General features: G+C 51.8%; 1 protein-coding gene across 1 annotated transcript in view; it reads right to left on the reverse strand.

Annotated features, from left to right (window-relative positions):
• Positions 1 to 3,114: 3,114 nt before the first annotated feature.
• The window catches only part of RYBP (RING1 and YY1 binding protein), a 66,917-nt gene continuing 53,982 nt past the window's right edge, over positions 3,115 to 16,049 (reverse strand). Inside the window, exons 3-5 of the mRNA XM_081275959.1 lie at positions 7,389 to 7,565; positions 7,212 to 7,310; positions 3,115 to 6,950 (exon numbers count right to left, since the gene is read on the reverse strand). Coding sequence (XP_081132085.1) covers positions 6,698 to 6,950; positions 7,212 to 7,310; positions 7,389 to 7,565 — 529 coding nt within the window. The 3' untranslated portion in view covers positions 3,115 to 6,697. The remainder of the gene's footprint in view (positions 6,951 to 7,211; positions 7,311 to 7,388; positions 7,566 to 16,049) is intronic.

Genomic DNA, 16,049 nt, shown 5'->3' on the forward strand with positions numbered 1-16,049 from the left:
CGCTCAGCGGTCAAGTGCCCCGGGGTTCAATCCCCAGCACCAAAAAAAAAAAAAAAAAAAAGAAAAAATTAAATAAATAAAAATTTTCAACCACTTGAAACCATGAAAGTCCCGTCCGTGCAGCGGGAGGCCTGCTGCCCTCACTGTGGGGTTACATGAGTCAATATACGTAAGGGACCAAGACGGAACCCATAAAAGCTGCCCCCCCTTATTGCTAAGGTAAGTCGGGCTCTGGGGACGCCCCTCCGCGTTCCGCAGAACTGCCACAGGGCTGGGAAGGTACAGCGGTCACAGGGAGGTCCTGCACCACTCGACCCCAACACACCCTCTCTGTGTGGCACCTCTTCCCGTGGGGACATTTCTGCCTCTAGGAGGAGCGATGTGCCCGGCTGTCCCCTCTTAGCAGCCCCCAGAAGTGGCCCCCGCCTCTTCCGACTAGTGGCCTGGGACGGCCGCCTGCTCCAGGGTGAGTGGGGGCCGCCTGGCTCCTCTCCCTCCCATTACCTGATCTGTTCCCAGGCTCCGTGGGTGCTGCCACCAAGATCCCGGCAGCAGGCGTCCCCTGGTCTTCACGGCGTCATGTATCAGCAGGTCTCGCCCTGTGGGGACGTCTCAGACTCGCACGTTTTTCAGACTGTCACCCCTGTGGCCAGTGGGAGGTCTCCTGCCGACCCCTCTAAGTGGGCACATCCCTCTGAGCACAGGCCAGGGGGCGTCCCTTTATAACTGCCTCGCTCCACACCTGGGCCATCGTAATGGCAGGATATAGGCTGCACAGGTGCCCCTTGTCCAGCGTCCACTCTGCAGACTGTTGGTGGCTCATCCAGAGGCGGTAGCTCCACCGTCTCTTTCCTGGGGGCTTGGGGATTTGTGCAGGCACGAGAAAATCCTCTTCTCAATTAACAACAGGGACTCTGATTGCTAAGCATGAACTAAGGCTTGCTAACACTGAAACAGTGGCAGGCGACCAGGGATAATGCGTTCTCCCACTGACTCCATAAACTGTAAAAAATAAGAGAGATAGTAAACATCACTGAAACAAAAAAATGAACTTTTAGTGACGAGAAGAGAAGCCACATTCGTCCCAATGTTGCTTGTAAACGCAGAAACCCCAAGTATCTGTCAAAAACATGACAGGATTGGGCTGGGAGCTGGGACTCAGTGGCAGAGCGCTTGCCTGGCCTGTGTGAGGCACTGAGTTCGACTCTCAGCACTGCTTATAGATAAATGAAATAAAGGTCCATCAACAAGTAAAAAACATTAAAAAAAAAAAAAAACAACAACAACCAAAAAAACCCATGGGATTTCGTTTTGCATGTGGCCCTAAACAGATTTGCTCCTTTCTTTTTCTGGGCCCCACAAAATAGTGAAATTAAACAGCCTAAGACAATCCCAAAACGCTTTTCATCCCTGGTGTTATCAATAAAGCACCAGAATCAAAGTGCAGGGGGGGAAATGGGAAGAACGGGTTCCAGAGACTGTTAGAGCCACCACCCTGAGGCCCCTCCACCCTGGCCTTGCTCTGGACAGGAAGCTGAGCTCTTGAGAGTGACTTGACTCCCCTGAGGTCTCCAGGGGCGCCTGGTTTCCAGTGTCCATGACCGAGGACTGCATTCCCAGATTCCTCATGGGTCCCCAGCTGTTCGGGTGGGTTCTTCCAGGGCAGGAATGGCTAACGTGTGTGTGTGGGGGGGGGCGGGGGCAAGTCTGAACTCGGCTGGAAGGGAGCACTCTGCTCCGTGATGCTGGGCACAAGCCCGAGGGTGGACAGGGCCCACGGGTGGACGTTTTATGCCACTTACTGGCCTTGCAGGTCCAGCTCACCAGTCCCTGCCTGCAGGGAGGGCCGTTTGTCCCGCCCCCTCACCCCTGCACACACCACAGCCACCCTGTGCACTGTACTGGGGCAGCCCCGGAGAATGGCTGGGACCAGGGACACGCTCACCCCTGCCGTCCCCCCCGACCCAGGTCTGCCCAGCCCCAGCCCCCTCCTGTTTCTGACCATCCCGTGTCCTTTCTAGGGAAGTCGGGGCCATCTCTGCAGTGCCCAGCTGGGCAACACATCTCCCTCCAACCACCAGTGGACGGGACCTTGCTCCACCTCCAATCCCACAGGGCGGCTCCAACTCCACCTGGACACCACCTCAAGGCTCTGAGCGGCTCTCTCTGCACTACTGCTGAGAGGTCAGGGCGAGATGCCCAGGGCCTGACGCTGACCCTGCCTCCTGCCCCAGCAGAGGTGGCCAACTCACAGGACCGTGGCAGCAGATGGTTGGCACAGGCCCATGCACACCGCAGCTGGAGAGGGGTCTACCTTTAGTCAGGGTGGCTTCAGCCAGGTCTTTCTGACCATGTCACCTGGCCCCACACCTCAGCGGGGGCCTGGACGCTTGCCCTCAACGCTGGAGCACTAGACCAGAAGCCCAGGCCTCCTTTCCCATCCCAGGGCTGCAAGGAGCCGGCCCTCTCCTAAGAGGCACGCCTGCACCATGGGGGTCCAGCACCTGATGCCAGGCCAGCCTCTGGCAGGAAAGCGAGGGGAGGGCTTGCAGATCACCTCTCATCTAAAACTGGCAGGAGAGCGCTTGTAAGGTTTCCTTCCAACAGAACCTCTGCCACTCAGGACCCCCATCAGGGTCCCCAGTGGGCACAGTGGTGGCACACATCTATAATCCCAGCACCAGAGGCTGGGGAAGGAGGACTGCAAGTTCAAAGCCAGCTTCAAGAGACTTAGCGGGGTCCTGGGTAACTCACGCCGTCTCAAAAAAATAAAGGGCTGGGGACATGGGTCAGTGACTGGTTAGGCGCCCCTGGATTCGATCCCCAGTATTGAAATAGAACCAACAGGGCAGCAGCCGGTGACCCCGTCCAGCCCCATCCCCTGGGGCTGGACACCCTTTCTTCCACATTTCGCAGCTCAGCTGCATTTTCACCTGCGTCTCAGAGGCACTGGCCCCCAAAGGACTTCAGGTCTGAAGGATGGAGGAGCCGAAGGAGTGGCCCTGGCCCTAGTGATCCTGCCCGGGCTCACCCCGTAGGGGCAGAGGGGAGCCGATCTCCTAAGGGCAGGCGCTCTGCGCGACACAAAAATAAAGATTTCCGATGTAAATTTTTACTATTTTATTTGTGAAAAAACTACAAGCAGAATTCATAAATAGACATTTCTATTTAAAGCAGGAAAATGATAAAGTGGCTTCTAATAACATAGTCGTGCACATGCCAGTAACAGGAATATATTAACATCTTTTATTTGCTAGACAAAGAGCAGTGTCCAATATAAATTTCCCCAAAACATTTAAGACCTGTGAATTTCTGACCAGTTCACAAAACCACCAACTGACACTTTAGCATGAAGAGAAAACAAACCTAACAGACCGTCAGCTCTAGAGACCTTACAGAGCAGAAACTTCCAAAAGCGTTATACAAGCTGTCTTTCTGGGCAAATGGAAAATAGAGCTCGTATAATACATGAACAAAAATTCACAAGGTAAGATTATGTTTTGACATACTTAACAAGCATTCTCTATTTGTCTCCAACAAACAAAGCTAAGGAAATAATGTAACCATCTTTACACAGTAAATTAAGGTTACGAGTCATACACAAGAACAGAACTGCTTGCGCATTAGAAACTGTCCGGCTCCATCGTCCAACTCTAAATGTCGGCTCTTACACCATTTCGGTTACATACAAGCAAAGGTTATTATATATTCAGCAATTAATAAACTTTCAATAATTTAAGATACGGTAGCTTAAAAAAGTAGACTGAGAATGGTCTCGGTAAGGCAGGTGGAACATCGTATGGAAGGACTCACAGAAGCTCCTGCCGACGTTGTGTTTGAATATCCAGATTGGAACGGAAAGGTTTGGGTTCAAATAGTTAGTGGGAGTCGGAGGTCTTGACCTCTGTCTTAACTGCGCGACGCAAGCAGAGCGGACAGGTCAGCTGCCGCCCGCGAGGGAGATCGTGTGGTATCCAAAGGGAAACTTGCGTTAACACTGTGCTTTTTGTTTTGATTTTTCACCTGCTTTCTGTGCCACTGAATACCAAGTGTTTCTGGTCCTTTCAAGGTACATCCTCATCACCTACGCTAGCTAGTGTTCGGACGCACTGCCTAGGAACCGCAGGGCAGGCCGCAGCCGCGGGAAGTGGGAGGAATCCCGTTTCCAGAGATCATGCCTGAGGGATGTCACCAATTTTGGAAATTCAAGGTCTCGGGTACCCACCACCTCGCTGCCCCAGACACGCGGCAGCTTCGGGCTGGCCCTGTGACGTCTGGTGCTTGGACAACCCGCCCTTCGTCTTGCCCCAACGGCAAGCTGGGCCCACTCGTCCTAAAGCCAACCCCCCCCTTCCTTCACCTCTCCCCATTCTTTAATTGATCACGGAGGCAAAACCAAAAAACCAAGACACTGGCGATGGATCACTGAGCAGCCTCTGAGTAGCTGGATCGTCAGCTTTTCCACTCATTAGGGGTCCAATCACTTTACATGAAACTGATTTGCGAAAGCACACAGTGTTCGTGAACAAAGTGCATGCCAACACTGACTGGTTCCAAAAGCAGTGCAACCCACGAGTTTGGTGGCATTTAATTTTTTTAAAAAAGTTAATTAAAAAACTTAGCAATTCCTTACACCTCTGGAAAATAAATATGGCTGACTAATTTACCCTCCCTGAGACCCGTAATAAAAGGAATATTAAAACTTTTTAGAAGGAATGTCTTTGCAATATCCCACTAATATTAAAACGTGGATTTAAAATTCATAGTCAAATCACTATGTATTATATATTCTGATGCTTATAGAAAGCACCTGATTTCCTTTGGTTCATTAATAAATACTTTAAAAAGGTATTTAAAAAGATAAGCACAGCTTGCATCCCAGATACAAGCATTATTTTAAAAAGAAGGGAACATTGTCCATGCATTTGAGAATAGGACCACAGCAACGAATGGCACTGCTTTATAATCTATACCTTTGAGGACAAAATTTAAATTATGGTACATTGGTGACTACAGCATCGTTTTAATGTAAATGTGAGAGGAACCTTTCCTGCTGGCTACTCAATTCAAGCTGTTAAATTTTTTTTTCCTTTTACTTGTTGCCTCCAGATAGAAATTAGTTCTATTATTAAGGAAACCAGGTTCTTAACACCAAAATGTGGTGCTTCATTACATCACACACCCTCCCGTGAGTCCTTAAAGCAAGATCAAATAAAGGAAGGTTAACATCAAGTTCCCACGCCCGAAATGACTCTGGTGTACTACCAACTCAGTGGATGTGAATGGGAAAGTCGGGGAGGAGAGAGACCCCCAAATCCAAACAGAAGCAAAGCAAAGCAAGCAAAGGCCGTGAATCAAGGAGGATGGTGTCGCTAGATCAGATGAGTGGCTGTTCCTCCCCCCAGGACAGTCAAGAGAGGACAAAGAACTCTGGAGCACGCGCTCTGGCCAGGGGTCTCTGCCAGGGGAGGCCCTCGCAGGGCAGGCAGCATGGCCTGACCCTGCGCCTCGGCCACTCAGCGCCAGAGTCCCTGCCCTGGGGGATCGAGCCGGGTCTCCGGCACGGGCTCCGCTGGGGGCCTCTCGTGTGGCCGTGATCTTTGCGGAGGAGAATGAACCACAGTAGGTTTTAAGAAAGAACAAGGAGGGAGTCTCACGTCTGCACCAGCAGGGCGAGGGTCTGAGTGACGGGGACGTGAGGCAACCAAGTCCAACTGTAAAGCCCCCACTGCCAGGCCCCGGAGGTGGAGGCCAGGGTGGCCCTGGGGGCCCAGACCTGAGGGGAGGCCTGGAAGATGGGTGGACCCAGGGAGAGCCCGTGAGGCCGGGTGCTTGTGCAGAACAGCAACGTCAGCGTGTGGCCGTGACTTACGCCAACACGTGGCATTCTGGAGCTCCTTCAGGTACTCCTGGGTGACAGAGCCCCCCACTGCACCACCTGTGATTTGTCATTACCCCTGCCAATGAAGGCCATCTGGAGCAGTCTTTACCTCTGAGATCACATTGTTTAAAAAATAGAGAATCTTTCTATCGTCAGGACTCGTTAGACAGATGCGAGTCAGGTTCCCACATGGGTGGGACACACTCCACTCGAGACCGACTGTGACTCAGTCTCAGCACTTTCTGGAAGGGACTGTCCCAGATCTGCACTGTTCCATGTTGTCTTCACAGTGTATCAAGCACCAGCGCTGCCGTGGATTGGTTTCAAATAACCCTTTATATATAATTTTATATTTATATATATATAGTTATATCAAAACTGATAGTACATAGTATAACTGGAAGAAAGAACTAAACTTAAAGGATATGCTGAAAGGATGGAGTTGTGAACACAATAAATAAAAGTTCCCTCCCCCCTCCCAACGCCCCCTCAACAAAACAAAAACAAAAAACCAGTTGTCATGTACATGGAAAATTGTGCACAGCAGATTTTTTTTTATATAAAAAGTAGATTCAGGAGCACATCCAATTATAAATGATTGTTAGGAAAATCATATAAAACAATGGAATACATAAAAGTGTCACGAGTAACCGTCAGGGTGCGAAATTCCTGGGTGGCCAGATGCCCGTGGCGAGCAGGAAGCATCCTGCAGAGAGGCGGTGGCCGTCCACAGAGACTCCAGGCGCAGGCGCACGGGCAGGTGGCAGGCTGCATCCTATACCCTGATGCGAGGTCCTCACTGCCCCACGTGCGGCCTCAGAAGGACTCGTCCTGCACTGCCGACATGTCGCCCTTTGGCGTGGAGGAGCGGGAGGAGCCCTTGTCTGTGCTCTCTGACCCCGAGCTGCTCTGGTTCTGCTGTTCTGACCCTGCACTGGAGGTCACTGTGGACGAGGACGTTGAAGAGGAGCGAGTCTTTTCTTTAAAGTCTGTGATAATGACGGTGACGTTGCCCACCGTTACTGCCAACTGCTGTGCGGTGCTCCTGTCCACGTTTTTCAGCCGGGGCCTGAAATGCCAGGGGGAAGAGCGGTTAAGAAAGGTGTGGTTTAACAGCAGCTTCCAGCAGAGCGTCACCCCACCAGGACCTGCTGGCACCAGGGCTCCAGGGGCCTGTCACCCACCCACCACAGGTGCTGTCAGCCAGCTGAGCTCGGCCCATCACAATCCTGTTCCTCTCCGTCCCCACCCAGCTCCTCAGCCCACCCCCAGGGTGGCCCTGGGCTCTGCACTGTGACTAAGGTCAGCACCTGGTCCTGGCCCCGCCTACCTCGAGGTGTGATTCGCTTCGCTGGTCTTTGCCGTGGCATTGGCAGACTGTATGCTGTTGGCTTCGCTAGGAGGGTCTTTCAGGATGTCCGACTTTGGTCTGGGGAAGAGGCGGGGCGTTAGCTGTGTGCACCCCAGGGAGCACCCCCCCCAGCGGAGCCACCCTCCCCACACTCACTTGGTTTTCTTGTTGGTGTTCTTCTTGGTGACACTAGGACTGATCTCCTTCTCCTTCTCAGGCTTCTCCTTGTCCTGCTTCTCCACCTTCTCCTTCTTCTCCTTCTTCGGGGGTGGTGGAGTGGCATACTGCTGAGCCACCTGTTGTGCCACCAGCTGAGAGTTGATACGAGGTTTCCTGAAACATTCAAGGAAAGGTGGCGTTCAGTGGTTTTAAGTATTTTAAACGTTCACTTTTGCTTTGCTGCCTTGTTAGGTATTTCATTACAGACATCTGGCGACTCAAAGCCAGATTCTGTGGTGCTGCTTGAACGTTCATTTCCATACAGATAGACGAGGCACAGAATTTCTCCTTGTTCAAAGGAGGTGACACACTCACTGCTGTGTGGCCAATGAAAGAGGACAGTATTCTCAGAGTGCCGAGAACACTACTTCTTTTGAGCTGTCAAGATTATACTGACTGACATCTTTCAAACACTCCTGCAGCACAAGGTTAATCTCGTTTTATTAAATGGACATCAGTAATCCCTTAAAAAGAATGAAATTAGAAGTGTGACATCCACTCCTCCGTCTAACTGCTCCGGCGCTCCCTGCAGCTATGAGTGACAGGGATGACCCACAGGAGCGAGGGGATGCCGCAACTGCAGCTCACACCAGCTCCCAGGGGTGCAGACTGGAAGTCACTATGGGGAAGTCAGACAGTGGCATATTCATCGTGCCATCAGCCGTCACGTCTGTGCCAATCTCCAGCTGACACTGGTGCGCAGGACTATGCTCACAGAATCCGCGTGGTGCGGAGCGCTTTCCAACGCGTGACCACTGGGACCTGAGGGAGAGAGGAGCGGACACCTGTGCAGTTCCTCCTCGGGCGGCCCTCCTCACCTGCCATGAGACATCCCAAGGCTCCCCACGGGTGCCAGAGCCACTCGCTGTGTGGAGACAGACCCGATACCCCCACAACTACCAACTGATCTCAGGCCAAACAGCTCACACAGTGCGGAGATGCTGGACAAAGGGGCAACTCGTGTCCAGGTCAGGACAACATGCTATGGTGCAAGTTCTTTGCAAGACTTGGGAAAGTGTGCAACTAAAAATCCATGAAAAGTTTATTTCTGGAATTTTCTACTTGAGTTTTTTTTTTTTTTTTTTTTTAACTGTGGTTGACCACGGGTAACTGAAACTGAAAAGTGAAACCTGGGGTAAGAGGACTATGTAATACTAATTTCCAGAGACCCCCTCATCGACACAGACATGCCCTGCAGAGAACACGCTCCCCAGGTGCAAGCCAACTGGGCCATCCACAAGCTGAGGGGCTGGGGGCCTCAGACAAGGACCACCCTCCATCTCGAGCTCCCCTCCATTCCCCAACACAGACAAGCATGGCTGGCCCAAGAAAGGGGGTGCCTGGACCAGCATCAGAGTTGGTCTGCGAGGAAAAGAGGAGGCTGGGAAAACCCAGGCGACTCTGCTGTTCTCCCTGGGGTGCAGCGGGGAGGACAGCCACCCAGGCAGCAGCAGGGGAGCCTGGGTGCTGCTTGTGACGGGGCTCAGTGGTGAGCACACAGCTGCAACCTCTCTGCTGGCACCACCCAGCCTCCAGGTGTGCTGGCTGGAGAGCAGGCCACAGGGCACCCAGGCCGCGGGGCACTACGGCCAGACGCGCGCACTCATGGACCTAGAGGCCCCCAGAGGAGGGGAGACAAGGCCCTGCAGACACTAGCACGTCCTCTAGGCCTCTCCCGTCTCTTCGTACAGTCTAACAACTGAAGTGGCAGCTACTCTGACCCATGCCACCATCTTTAGAGGAGGATGGCCTGTTAAGGCTCACAGATGACAGTGACACTGTATGACTCTTCACAGCCTGCACGGGAATGCAACCTATCACAAGCCTCAGGGAGCACCCCGAGTCCCAGCAGGGTCACAACAAACTGCCATGCTTAAACCAACCCTCAGGTGCTCAAACAAAGTGCCTCAGTCCATTCAGTGAAAAACCGGCTTGAACTTTATGCCAAAGAACCCCTCGAGGGAGATTTTCAATTAAAGCCACCATGGATAGTTTCCTCCAGAGAAAGGCCACTCAAAGATCAGAGGGTGGCCGACCCTGATGCACGGGCTCCCACAAAAGAGAATCAGAGGCCAAGGGCCTGGCCACAGAGAGTCCCCCAGTAGTCACCAGCCTCCCCAGCCCGAGTCTGAGGGGCTGCTTGAGTCGGGCCATCGGGCCATCACAAGCTACGCCTTAACTGCCAAGCCACCATGCACCCCGATGGCAAGGAGTGCACGTGTTCAGCACAGTGGTAGGCCAACCGAGGAGATAAGTGAGCATGGGACAGAAAGGCAATGTGGGGTGCAGCTCTGGACTGGGAGGAGACCCAGGCACGTGGGGTCACCAGAAGCCAGGGACAGGACAGCAGAAAGAGCACAGAGCTGTCACTGAGCTCTTCCTGAGAAGAGTGGGGCCGGGGCGGAGGTGGTCTGCTGCTGAGCGGCAGGCACTGCACAGGCCAGCTCCTGGGTCATGAGTTCCAGAGAGGGACAAGGCCAGGTGAGAGGGGTGTATAGGGCAAAGGACAGTCCATCTTGGGGAAAGGCTTGGTCCCTTCCAATGAGTCAAGAGGGCTCTGAGGGAAAGCCAGTGGATACTTCTGCCGTCAAGAGGATGGTCCGAAGAGCCTCTCGGCTAGCTGTTCCCACCCATGAAGTGGTGACAGGAGGAACTGGGTGGGGTGGTGGGCAGCATTTGGGAAAGTTGGAGAAGAGACCTGGAAATCATGGAGATGGGAAGCGGCACCAGGTTTTGCCGGGTTGCACGTGGGAGGAGCTGGACATGGAGCAGCAGGAGGCAGCTACCTAGCCCACAGGCCACAGGGCGCTCTCAGCTCCCCAGGGCTCAGGGCTTGCCCAGCAGCAGCAGCAGCAGCAGCAGCGCGCTGGTGAGCGCTCTGCCTCTGGAGGTGCTGCGCACTGCAGCCAGGAGACTCCCAGAGTCAGCTCCAGCCGCGCCCAGGTAAACAGTGGCCACAGCCCTGGTCGCAGAGGAGCACAGGGCTGCCAGCCTCGCCCTGCCTGCCCCTGAGACTTCCGACCAGAGCAGTGACAAACTGTGTGTTCCTTCCTCTGCACACACACCAAAGTTTCCCAAAAAGAAAAGGACCCAAGGCTGTGTGGGATCCTCTGCGGGCCCTCGTGTTGTCTGGAGACTCTTGCTCGGATGTTGTATAAACGTGGCATCCTGTGGGCCCTCTGACGCCCTGACATAGGCACATAGGCACTCATTACTTCTGACCAATTAACTGTCTTCAATCCAGGTATCTCAGCAAGAGCGACAGTACCTCTAGGATCAGGGGCACTTTCCTAAGAGGAAACCCACCTTTGGGAAGGGGGAGGAAAGCCATCAGTGGGTACGCACTCTCCGAGGAAAGGTGCTCCTGCGAGCACTGCCACCCGCCCCTCCCTTCTTTCCAGGCCAAGACTCTCCCGGCTGCCAGGAGAGCAGGATGAGCAGCCCTGACGGAGGGAGCCTCAGTCCTGACCCGGCCCTTCAGTCCTGGGGGCCATCCTCCAGACAAGGCATGCCAACTGTGCCCGAGCAGGAGAGGCCATCACAGGGCAGGCACACAATGAACAAGACTGAGCACAGCATGCTCCAGAGAAGGACTGTCCACTTCCTTTTATGAATTCAGAATGCAGGAGGACAATGTTAAACTTGGCCATGGTTCAGTAATGAGGCGTTCAAACCCAGTTCTGCCCAGACTCTCCAGCAACTGCTCTCAAAAAGGTGTCCACAAACTGGCCTGGCACCTGAGACACCCCAGCAGACTGTGTGTGTGTGTGTCTTGGGTGAGGGGGTGACTTGGACACAAGGTACTAGGGATGAAAGGCTCTGGTGAAGGCACAATTTAGGCGGACACCTCCCTGAAACCCCGGGCCCTCATTAGTTTCCCCTCACCACACTCGGGCAAGAGGGGGCTGCTGGGTTGTCCCTGAAGAAGAGAAAAGGGCGTGGTAAGCTGGCCAGGGTGCATTCCTTGCTTCCTACTGCACTTGGAACATTCCCTTAAGAAATGAATCCCATCCCAACAGTGAACCCTGCTGATCAGTGAGAAATAACTTCTGACCAACCCAGGTTGCTTCATGGAGTCCCCACAAGTGATAAGCTAAGCCGCTGTGTTGACAGGCAGAGCTTCCTCACATCTGCAGCCGACTGCTTCAGAGCCCAGGGCTCCCAGCGCACAGCCAAGCCAGCCGTGTGCAGCCGTCGGCATGGCTGCAGCTCCCAGCATCTCTGCCTCAAACTGAAACCAAACACAGCAACCACAACCACCACCGGCCAAAACCAAAACCACGCGTTTCCCGCATTAAGTGTGGTACAGGCAAGTTTCCGGAATCTTCTTCAAGATGACAACTTCTTATGAAAAAATACCACCTTCTTGAAATTAAAATGTGCTATGAAATTTCAATAACAGGCATCATGAGGAAAACACGTCTATTTGTTTGCATTTAAACAACAAATTTTATTTCATAAGAGTCCATTCCATAAAAACTAAAGCGAATCCTTACTTGGGGACACCCATGATTTCTGAAGCAGCAGCATCCCAGAGAGTGCCCGTGAGCACAGGAAGCCTTTCTGGACGGCCTGGATCTGTGTTTACTCCTGGGTGCACTCAAGTGCCTCTCACAGTTCAGCCACAGGAAGTGACAAGCACAAGGCCACCTTCTGGTGTCAGCAACACAAAGCCAGAATTTTTTCAATGAACTGTCTTCTGTGCATCCTTTACTGAATGCACCTTTCAATGAATGAATGCCACCTTTCAATGAAACTACCTTAAAGGCTCTGGACCCATACTATCAGCTCAACTGCGGGGCGGGCGGGCGGGGAGTGTGTGTGCAGGGGGTGCTTTACCATCCTGAAAACTCACATCTTCACCATCAACCTTGAGTTCTGTGTCCTCCCTGGCACTGGACATTTGTAGTGAAGAATGGTCAGCTAGGAGAGGGCCCTTCCAGAACAGGCACTCTCTTAGCAAGAATAGGTGGTATCCCCCCCGGGGGAGGGGCACTGCACTGCAAAGGAGCCCCCTCTGGGGACTCTCTTCCCTGTGTTCAAGTGCTCAGGTCAAACCCACATACAGGGTTTGACTAGGATGCATCTGACCATCAACACTAACTGGGTCTTTGTATTACTGACACCCCCAAATCTGTTATGTCCCAGCAAGAAACATCCCAAAGCATTCCGTGTACAGCTATTATTTGGTGGCACCTGCTAATGAAAGTATCTTGGGTGGGGGGACAGTAAATCGTGACTTCAGGGAACTGGTAGGCCAAGCAGGAGAACATGCTATTATAAACTGCAAAACTGTCTTGTTAAAGCCACTCTGGAGCTAAATAAATCCGATCACTGTTGGACTAGCCTATATAATGTTTCCCAAGTTCTAAGTGGCCAAATTACAAATACATTCTGGACTACAAACCATTCTTTAAAATGGGCAATTCTTACATGGACCTCTAAGGCAATCAGGTGTTAACCTAAATGTGCCCGTTCACAACAGCAGCATCCACTAAACACCAATGGCCCCCAGCTCCCGTGACCACAACTCGTCCTGTCAGTTGAACCCACCAGGCTCCTGCGCCACTGCACTTTTAAGTATCAAGGAGGCTCTGTAGCCTGGTGATTTCATGTCAGCCCAGTCATCATTACCACATGGACAATCTGAAACCTCAACGGCCACTGAACTTGACTAAGACCACACTCGGTGGGACAGCATTAATGTCTTGGGCTCCCAAACGGTGCCTCTTTTACAGGGCTCTTTCTTTCCTACGCCTTTCCTCTTGCAAGGAAATACTGTCTTCCATGCCTCTACTCCCTGGGCTCATCTTTAAGAAGCCTCCACTGGGTGACCCTGAGAGAACTCAGTCCACGTTAGGCTACTCTTTCCCACAAGTACACATCTCCGAGTGTGCTCTGTATTAGAAATTAAACGTGGACCGGGTACTGCTCACTTGGTAGAGTGCAAAATGCACAAGGCCCTGGGTTCAACCCCCAGCACCAAAAGAAGGAAGGAGGAAGGGAGGGAGGGAGGGAAGGGGAAGATGTGGGGAGGAGAGGGGATGGGAGGGGGAATGGAAAGGGGAGGGGGAGGGGGAATGGAAAGGGGAGGAGGAGGGGGAGGGGAGGGAGAGGAGAGAGGAGGGAAGGGGGGATCGACCAAATGTCTCCCACAAACCCGACTCCTGCTTATCAAATTTAAAAGCCCAGGCCACACCCTTTTTTATCCCATATCCTTCCTTCTGTTGCAGGGAGAAGGCAGCAGAAAGGGAGAGTGGAGACTGGAGGAGACTGCCCTCTGGACCACCAGGCCCTGGACTGAGTGCACACAAGTCCCCTGGCATGGGAATGGGGCTGCACCTCATCTCCCAGGGCTGGAGTTGAGATGAAACAGGTGACCGGCAGGGCCCCACACCACACCGCACTCCTGTCAGAGCACATGGAGACATCTGACAAGAGGACTCCTGGTGAGACTAGTACAAGCACTTTAAAGCACTAGTTTCCAGCTGTAGATGTCTACCGCCCTTGCTCAGATCCTGGGAGGCAAATGGAGACACAAATCCTTTGCGCATGGCAGGGTCCTGAAGTTAATTAATTATGCCACTGCAAGGGCAGTGCTGAGGAAGCCGCCTCAGCCCAGCTGCCAACCTCCCTGTGTGTTCACAGAGAATCCTGGTTTGTGGTTCTCCCTTAAACGAGAGTGCCTTCAGGGAAGGCTACCTCAACAACTCACGTCTATTACAGCCTCACTGGAGGTAGCTGGTCAGAACCAGCAGGCATCCTAGCAGCAGATCAGTGTTCAACTCTGGATTCAAAACTGTCCCTGTGAATACTGACACCTCTCCTGTGCCCTGAGAACACACTCACTATTTGAGTGCCAGGAAGGGAAGGCGCTGTAACTGAACTCAGAAACACACAGTCACACAGCAAGCATGACAGTGGATTGGATTATTGGAAACAAAACACCTAGTTCATAAAGCAGTCTGGTAGCCACTCACAAATATCTTAATTGTGGTGGCTCTCCAAAAAGGAAATCTCCTGAGGTCCCCAAGACTTTTCAGAAGGATCTACAAGGTACAAACTACTTTCGCAGTAATTCTAAAATCATGTCTTCTCCCTTTCATTATCTCACAAGTTTACAAGAAGCTTCCCGAAGACTCGGCGACATGGGACAACACCCTGGACAGACAGAGCTCAGCGGAATCTCGGTGCCCATACCTGAGATGAGAGTCCCCAGCTCTCCCCTCTGCTGTCTGTACTCACTCTGGTGCCCTTACTCTGACTTTGAATAACTCACACAGACTCTTCAAACCTGACTCCTCACTGACCAATGGAAGTGAGCTCTAGGATTCTTTTAAGTCAGACACTTGCATTCAATATTCAAGAAAGACAACTTAATATTCATAAAGTTATGTTTATTTTTGTTTTGTACTTGAAATTGAACCGAGGGGCACTCTTACACTGAGCCACATTCCCAGACCTTTGTATCTTTGGCGGGGTGGAGGGTACCAGGGATTGAACTTGGCCACTGGGTCACAACCCCAGCCCTATTAAACTATTATTAGAGACAGGGCCTCACTGAGTTGCTTAGTACGTTGCTTATGAAGAGGCTGGCTCTGAACTTGAGATCCTCCTGTCTCGGCCCCCCACTCCTCTTCAAAGATGGAGAATTACAGGCATGCCCCCAGCTGTACTTTTTGAGATAGTGTCTCCTTAAGTTGCTTGGGGACTTGCTAGCTGCTGAGACTGCCTTTGAACTTGAGGTTCTTCTGCCTCAACCTCCCAAGCTTCTAGGATTACATGCTTGGCCAATATACCCAGCTATGAAGTATTTATTCTTGAGAGTTTGCTGTTCAAGCTAGTAACTTGGTTTGCCTATTTTCAAGTCAAACAAAAATATCGGATGTTACAAACATGCTTCAAACTACGTGCTGTTACAATTATTTGGACATGACCTCTCCTCCTTCCTCCAAATGATACACAAAATTACCTTATGAACCAGGTCAGTGACCAAAATGAATCCTAGAAACTACAAATCTCTAAGCTAACTATAGTTTCAGATGTAGGAGAGTAAAATCAATTCTTTCTCCATGAAATACTCCATTCAAAGCAATTCAATATGGTCTGCAAATTACCTCACAGTTGTCAGTGTTCCCATGTAAAATGTATTCGACCATTTTCAAAGTACAGCTCATGCTACAAATGCATTTGTAAACCACAGAAGAATCAATCAGTAATTCTTAAAAAAAAAAAAAAACTATGATAAAGAAATTCAAGCTCTAATGAATACTTAATTAGCTGACCTCCTCAAGTATGCTTCCCCACCCACCTATTAAGTCAAGGGTTGTATGCCTAAGGTAACATCAGGTCTCCTTCAAATCTAGACTTTAAAAGAAAGCAAAAGCTTCGGTACTAGAAAATAACAGTTGTAAGAAACAAGTTAATTCCTGACCAAACAAATGCTCAGGTTGGGATGGTTTTCCCACTGCCACCCAGGAAGGACCAGCAGCTCACCCGCACAGCGACTCAATGGCAGCAGGTGACACTCCGGGGCCTGTGTGCTCTGTGGCCTTATCACATGTTCAGCAGCCCTGCAGATGCCAGCAGCACCACCAC

The sequence above is a fragment of the Spermophilus citellus genome (assembly GCF_964194105.1).
Source record: "Spermophilus citellus genome assembly, chromosome: 19".
Lineage (NCBI taxonomy): Eukaryota > Metazoa > Chordata > Mammalia > Rodentia > Sciuridae > Spermophilus > Spermophilus citellus.